The sequence below is a fragment of the Haplochromis burtoni genome, unplaced genomic scaffold (assembly GCF_018398535.1).
Source record: "Haplochromis burtoni strain Fernald_Lab_line unplaced genomic scaffold, NCSU_Asbu1 Contig_184, whole genome shotgun sequence".
Classification (NCBI taxonomy): Eukaryota; Metazoa; Chordata; class Actinopteri; order Cichliformes; family Cichlidae; genus Haplochromis; species Haplochromis burtoni.
This window is the reverse complement of record NW_024582545.1, coordinates 851,492-859,750: the sequence shown is the minus strand read 5'-3', so window position 1 is coordinate 859,750 and position 8,259 is coordinate 851,492. Positions and strand designations below refer to the sequence as shown.

Genomic DNA, 8,259 nt, shown 5'->3' with positions numbered 1-8,259 from the left:
GTTGATATCCCGTCCCTGCTGAGAACAACCCTCTTTAAGCCCTTGCTTTCGTCCCTTCCTGTGACACAGTGGGAACTGCGGGGCCCCATCTTCAACATGATGACAGTGGGTGGCCCTGCATCAAGAGTCTGTCAGTGCAGACGATTGCTCCAAGGGTATGAAATAAATGTCTTCTTCATCATAAAACCCCATGTGTTTTTCTTTTTTTTCCTCCTTTTTTTATTTTTCCACTCTAGTTCACAGGAGCATCAGATGTTATTTACAGGCGAACCCACTTCTATTAAGTGAAAATCAGCAAGAAGGGAGAGAAAACCAGAGACATACACCAGGATTATGCAGTGACAGTGTGCAGAAAGGCAGCAAACCCTGCACAGTGGCTCTCATTTAGAGGAAACAGGGCTTCACATGTGGCTTTCTGGCTCAAGTTTGCTCCTTACTGTAATAAAAATGTCACATTTTTACATTTTCACTCCGGTTCACATTTATTTAGCTTTTCCTTGTGAGGTTTTCGAGTTGGGAGCACTGCGGTGACCAAGTGGGAAAGTGTTTTTAATGATTTATTTAATCAAACCACTAGTGGAGAGACTTGCTGTTCAGTTACGCGGTGCCAAATTACGCACAACAGCAAAGAGCCATATCACAACCGCCAGCTCGTCTTTAACTTCTCCTTCATGAGCTTTCAGGGCACAAAATAATGCGTTTGTAAGAGTGTGAGCCGCTGCTGCTACTGCTGCTGGTGGTGGTGGGGCTGATCTGAACTACTAACCAAGTCTTAGAGAGATCAAAATTCAATCCCGTTCTGAGAAAAAACAGAAATGACGTTATTTGAATATGTGCCCAAAATCCTTAATGAATAACTTAGGACGAGTAGGAGGCAAATGCTGCCCCAGCTGTTTCCTGTTGAAAATGTCTGTGTAATGTAGATAAATGTGAGGGATTTTCTCTCTAAATCCGTCTCCTGTTCGCTAAATCTCACTTCTCCAAAACGAGCCTGCGCAATGGAACAAAGTCGGAATATTGAGATGTGACATTGCCCGCATCTCATCCTCTTTCTCCCTGTTTTTAATGACTTTAAACAAGTTCATTTTCGTCGGGCTTTGTCTTGTGGAGACCCGTGGGGATGTCTAGCGCTTTTTCCTTTCAGTGGCATTTATGTGATGTCTTCAAGGTAACTTACCTGATTTCCTTTGACACTATACATTATCACCTTGATTCTTCACTTGCTCACTATTTGCACAGAGCATCTTCGCCTACTTTAAAAAGAAACAATAAAAGGGGATTCTTATCGCTTGCTTGTATTTCACAGCTTTTGAACGCATGCATTGGTGCGGATTTATTCACATTTTTCTCCTTTTCATCCACTTATGGAACAACTCTCCCGCATGTCCTGGTAATCTATTTTATTTTATTTTTTTCCAGAGATAATTATATTTTCTACATTTTGCTTTGATTCTTTTTTCTTTTTTCTTTTTTTTTTTTTGCAATCAAAAAATCATTGACATGGATCGTGCATGACTTTCAGCGCAGGTATGAATTTGGACATTTTCCGTGCGCCCGGCGCTTTTTTCCACCAGAAAGCCCTAATGCAGCTGTGCAACTTTCAAAGTAATTACTGCTGAGTCTGCATAATTTACGTGGTAAATATCTAACCTGATGCCTCTGCGGGGTTGAAAGACAGAGAGCGGGAGAGAGGAGAGATTATCAAGAAACACTTGCGGGCGTCGGGACTTTGCGGTTGTGATGTAGATGGATAACGTTCCGTGTTTATTCTCTTTATTATGTACATTTGGCCCAGTCAGCTTCCTCCGCGGGCTTTGGCGGGAGAGCCTTTTTCCATCTCACATTTTGGATCGGAAAGATCTCTTGGCAGCTCATTTATTCTCCTTTCTGAGTGTCGAAGCACTTTTGCGCCTAATAATGCGCTGACAGCTAGGCTTTGGCACATTTTAAATGTTAAACTGGTTGTTAATGATAGATAGCCTGCATTTAATTAATGTGATTAATGCAGATTGTTGTTAACTTGCTAAGACCCACTACACAGAAGCCGGGCGGATGGACGAGAAGGAGAGGAGGGGGGTATAGTGTGTTTTCAATTTGGACGCGCTCCGCTCGGTTACGCACAGGCGCTCCGGAGCATCAGAGCTGCTCAGCCTCCTGTTTGACTGACTCTGGCACCGAGTGCGAGTCTGGATTTAATACATTTTCCTCCACATCTCCAAACTCCTGTAAAGTTACCATCTGTTTCTTTCCCCTTTTTAGCAGATGGAACATCCTGGATGCCCAACTTTAAGCTGGCTGCCTTTTTTTTTTTTCAACCCTGTGTTTGACAGTGCAAGTGTAATACTGCCACTTACTGACGTGCCTTTGAGCAAGACACTGTGCAACAAACTGTCACAGCAGATGCGCTAAATGGAGAAGAGTGCATGAAGCTTTGAGTTGTGGTTAAAAGAAACTCTTTTTCCGATGATGCTGTGAAAATGTTCTTGCTCTCTCCCTGTGCGCAGAGTGCGATGTGCTGTATCTCCTGTAGCCACACCCTCTCACTACTGCTGTGCGTCCTCACCCTGACTCCGACGGCAACAGGGGCGGGCCCTGAGACCCTGTGCGGGGCGGAGCTGGTCGACACGCTGCAGTTTGTCTGTGGAGAGCGAGGCTTTTATTTCAGTAAGTGCACCTTTTTATTTATTCATAAAGGTTGGCTGTATATGTCCCAGAGCTCTCCACCTCCTGCGAGCTCATAAATAAAAGAACAGCCAGTTTGACATCTCGTCTTGGCTTTCCCTTAATGTTTTTTTTTTTTTTACTTCATTCATTCCTCATCCACTCTTACATCTTATATTTAAATTCCCTGTACATTTGTTTTAATGCTACTCTCATCACCGAGGTCAAATTCTGAATGAGAAAAGTTAGATGAAATATGGAATAATGATAAGTAACTCTTATTGGTGGCAAATCGCAGCTGTGACCAGAGGGAAAGGGCTTTAAGTGGAATTTGGCTATCTCCAAGAAAAAGGAGGGGTAGAAAGTAAATGTTGCAGTGAAGTTTTTTCTTTTTTCCACCAGAGAAGGGAGAGCCACCCAAAGAAAACCCTCGACCAAGAAACCAGGATTTAAATCTCCAATTTTTCCATTAAGGGTACAACCTAGCCCAGAGCAGCACAGGATATATGGAGCTATGAAGGTTAGGTGCAATGTTCCACCGGCAGCCAGAGTTTCTCAGGACATGTATCCTGCTTTGTCTGTCAGAGACGAGCAGCACGACTGTACATTAACAGTATAGTTGGCTCCCACAGAGCTGAAGGTTAGAAGCTTATTATTCACTTTTCTCTGGCTGGCATCCATCAATTAAGCCAGTTTCAGCAAATGTCCTTAACGAGCATCACATCTCCACCAACAGTCATTTCTTATTCATAAAATTATTAGTTCTCCCTCTGACTCCTGTGCAGTTTTGTCATAACAATCCATTTTAAATGGTTTGGTTTGGTCCCAAAGTTATGAAAGATTTTCCACATGTGGTAGACTTTGTCAGCTGCCAGTTCGAAAAACAGAAGAAGAAGATATAAGATTTCTCTTGGAGATCAGCAGCATCTATAATGCATTTGCAGTTCTTCTCTTTTCCAGTAATTGATTTCTTTCACCTTCGCTTGAACCTGAATAGTTTGAATAGTTTGAAAATATACCTTTTCTATCGTGTAGGACAATTAGAGGCCAGAAGAAGTGGGCAGTAGTGGTATAAAGCCATGCTCAGGTTTAGCAGATAACTTTACTGCGTTCAATAACTTAGTTTGGCTTGATAACCCATTATTTTTTTCCTAATTATCACTAAAATATAGCTGATTGAAATGAATTGGATAAGCAGAAGAGAATGGATGGCATTCACAAGCTCAGTCTAAATGCAAGCAGCATAGACTTCACCCTATGATAAAACCTACCCTGCTTTATGGTCCTATTTGACCATAATTTACTACGTAATCATCATGTTGCATTAGCTAAAAACCAATAATCAGCAAAGTGTTTACTGAAATCACAGATCGCAGGAGATGATCTGGTCATCTCCTAATAGAATTCTACGTAGTCCGACTTTTCCCATTTTTGCACCAGAGGAGTCGCCCCCTGCTGGCCATTAGAAGAAAAAAAATGCAGGTTTAAGGGACTTCAATACAAATATTGTCTATACACTCTGGTGTTGAAACAATGCTTAACAGCTGGGTTTAAATCCTTAACTGACCTAAACCAAGTACTGTGGTGCTGTGATTCCACAACGTGTGGGCCAGCTTTTAAGGGTACTGCAGGGCCCACAACCTCAAACCAGGAAATACCTCATCTTCAGTTCATGTGATGAACAAAGTTGCAATTATAGGTTTGGACCACAGAGCTACTTCTACTAATCTAAAGTATTTGTGAAAAAATTACGGCAACACACTAGGTCATGGTTAGCACTGCAGTTAGTAAGAACATAACATAACGTATACAAGTGGACTGATTGATTCTTATATAGCGCTTTTCTACTCTTTCGGAGTACTCAAAAGGCTCTATACAACATGCCACATTCACCCAATCACACCCATTCCACAAGAACCTTCTCTATTCATAGTGCTTTCTAACTACATTCACACACATGCATACTCCGATGGATGCATTGGAGAGCAACTTGGGGTTAGTATCTTGCCCAAGGACACTTGGCATGCAAACTAGAGGAGCCAGGGACCGAACCACCAACCTTCCGATCAGTAGGTGACCTGCTCTTCCTGAGCTACAGCCAACCCTCTAAAGGTTCTTATTGTTGAAGGGTTATTTCCATCTGCAGATCTCTGCATGTGGTGGCATGGCTCTGTTCTGGGACCTTTCCACCTTTCAATATACATGGAAAGGTGTGCCATGGATGGAAGTGGGTTCTAAAGTGGCGTGCAGATGTATATAGATGTGTATAGCAACTGGGGACAGACTAATAGATGGGATATGCTTTAGGCTCGAGTCCATTTGTGTCATGTGATGCGAGTATGAGGCTCTGAGGAGGCGTCTGTGTGCCTGGTAATTTACACGAACACAAAGATTTTACATTACCCTGCACCAACTACACTTGCGCCCTTCAGTCGGACTACAGAGACATAACAAGAACCATTGCTTGGCCATGGTGTCTCTTCAGCTATCTGTCGCTGTATCAGAATATAATAGACTCTTCATGCAGCTTAAATATAAGAGTTGGTCAACTGGATTTGTACAAGTTCATCAGCTCAGCTATCAACTGTTCTCGTTTGGCACTGAGAATCATCCAAACTGTGCTTTGATGGGACTAGCTACACCTGTCATGAAAAACGTCTGACACTGCATACAAAGTGCATTATGCAGAAAAGTGTTTACAGAACTCAAGTCAGAAGGTAATTTTCCCAAAGACTTCTATAGGACCAGAAGTCTTTTTCAAACTACAGCTATCACCCTCTAGTGGCCTGGAAAAAAATGCAGGTTTAAAGCACTTCCATGTTGGCTTCTCTTTTAAAAGCCAGAAGCTACTCTCAGATCAATTTCCTGCTTTCTACCAGCTTGTTTATGTATGACTTTGTTTCGGAGAGATTGGAAATTAAATAGGCACAATACAATTCACACATCACTGTAAAATCTCTCTCTTACCCCTTCTCTAACCTTAACAAAGGGTCTGAGTTGCATAACCTAAACCATGTTTCTGGCTGTTATGCTAAGAGATTCTACAAATTAAATCATTTTAATTCTTTGGAATTCGGTCTTCTGAATGTAAATAGATTTCTTTACAGATAGCAGTGTCAGCATGCACCTTGCTGCTCCTCTCCCCGAATCCTGCTCCTTGCAGCTTTTCCAGGACCAGTCCACATCATTCTCTGCGTCAGGGCCTCTGTATGGCATTTGCCAGAAAGTTTTTTGGAGAGCCACCAAGCTACTGCAAAGCTGCGAGCCGTGTTCGTCCAGATGCTCCTGGAAATACCCACATGCTGTGAAGTGGTCTTGACAGCCAGTCCGATTGCCAGTATTCTGCCTGTTAAGACTTTTTGGTCTTTGGATTCTCTCGGCTTCAGCGTCTTCTTCTTTAAATGATCAAACATAACATTTTAATAAGTGCAGGCCTTGGATTCTGAGTAAACAGGTTTGAACTTTGGCATCTTTTTTTCCTTAGCAGTCTTTTTTTTTTTTTAAAAACCCAACTCTGAACATTTCATTTCTCTGATTTTGAAATGGTCCCGTGACCTGTCTGCAGCTGTAGCTTAAAAGTTTTTGATATGTTTAGGATTTTGACAAGGTATGAGAGTGTTCAGAGCCGGGTGATGTGGGAATGTGACAAAGGGTTGGATACTGATACCGGAGTTTAACTGCAGTTTATTAAATGGGAAAGTGTTGAACAGAAGCCAATGCAACTCATGAATCCTCATGTAGAATATACTTCTTAAACAGGAACAGACCTTTTTGTGGTGGTTGGTGGAACGTATTTGTCTTTCCCACATTACCTTACACTGAGCTGTCAGTGGACTACACAGCATCCATCTATCAATGCTACTTTTTCCTGTTAAAAAGAGGCGTATTTCATGAACACTCCATCCATTCTCTGAAAAAGATGACGAGGTTTGAGCAGCAGGGTGCTGTGCCTTGGAAAATATGCTTCTCGCTGTCGTCCTCGGTTTCTCTCGCTCTCTCATATTCTTGCTGTCATCCCTTTTCCTTTGCTTCTAGTCAGTAAAATATCTGGAGAATCCATTTGGGCTCTGTCGTCCATAGGACGCGGCAGAGTAACGGCTTGGCCAAAGGAAGCGTGATCCTTTCCCTGAACTCTTCCCCTCCAGTCTGGCCGTGTTGAACTTGGCAGCCCTCTGATTGATAATGTGTGCAGAGACAGTGTTGCAACAACAGCGGGCTTTATGTGCTCACAGTGCTTTTTGCCATGCCACCAGTAAAGTGAAGCACACTTGTATTTCACAACTGCAGATTTCCTACCCTGACAGAAAACATTAGTTGGTGGAAATTCATTTTTTTAAAGGGTAATTAAACAAACTGCGGTCAATGAAACAGAGAAAAAAAAACCTGCAGTCAGTTTTTCCAATTATTAGCCCGACCTAAAAAAATCCTTAGTTGTCTTTGTAATGCTTTAGCAGGCAGGACTGCGGGGTGATTTCACTGGGATGTTCATTCCATGAATCAGATCTGTTATGGGACGTTTTTTGGCTGAAGTGTGAGTGCTAAGTAGCTCCGCGCTCTAAGTCACTTTTAGTTCATGCTGAAATATTCAGCTGTTTTAGAGTGAGCACGAGATATTTAATCTTACTCTGTAAGACTTCTGCATAGTGTCTGCAAAGAAGATGAAATAATCCATCCTTTTTTCAGCCAAAAGCTCATCGTCGCTACACAAATACCCAATAAGAAGGCAACCAAATATAAAATGCAGTGTGCTCAGGTGAGTTGAAGGTGGAAAGGAGAGTGGAGGATGAGATATGACTTCCTTTTCAGTGTCTGTCCCTGCCAGTTTTATTCAGAGCCACTTGAGCTGGAGAAAGAGGGAGAATGTGTAAACAGCACGTCACATGCACGCACTTAGACTCACGCATGGCGAGGCCTGGTCCCTCAGCAGCAGGGGATTATGTGGATTACAGGATGATCAGGACACCCTCCACCATCCCCTCCCGCCATAGTTTTGCACTGGACCTGGGCACACAGCGGAAGGCACCAAGGCCCGAAGAAAGCCCTCCTGTGTCTTCTCCATCGCTATGAAAAGGTGTCGATTTCCCATGAAGACCTGAAACTAAACATCTCTGACCCCCGCTGCGAAATACTGGAACAAAGAGGCTTCTCATGAAAAGGACAGGCAGGCGTCGTCCAGATTTAAATCTGTACATTAGGTGAAGTTGAGACTCGAGGGATTTGAGGACACTAAAAAATACTTAACCTTTTCATTCATTCACATTATGCAGGCCTTCTACAAAGAAAACAGGGGAACATTAGTAAGATTTATAGATATCTTCTTCATGGCATTCTTTTGTCTTTATAGATCTCATAAAATGGCTTGGTTTCGCTTGTTAGGTGTAACCAAAGACTCATGCACAGCAGTGATCACATTACATTTGTCTGTAATGCAGAAATGTAGCCTTCCTAAATTCGATAACTATTCAAATACTCAAGGCTATAATAAATAATGACATTTATCTCCACGATAAGCAGAAGAAATACATAATCAAACACAGGCATTAACCGCAGACAATCTAAAAGATGGATGCAGCTTCCAGGCAAAGTTCTTTCCCCTGC

The 8,259-nt window shown here is 42.4% G+C and overlaps 1 protein-coding gene across 1 annotated transcript in view; it reads left to right on the top strand.

The window, feature by feature from the left end:
- The first annotated feature begins 878 nt into the window (after positions 1-878).
- igf1 (insulin-like growth factor 1) overlaps positions 879-8,259 on the top strand; it is a 21,276-nt gene continuing 13,895 nt past the window's right edge. The window contains exons 1-2 of the mRNA XM_014337449.2: positions 879-1,168; positions 2,505-2,664. Of these exons, the coding sequence (XP_014192935.1) occupies positions 1,121-1,168; positions 2,505-2,664 (208 nt within the window). The 5' untranslated portion in view covers positions 879-1,120. The remainder of the gene's footprint in view (positions 1,169-2,504; positions 2,665-8,259) is intronic.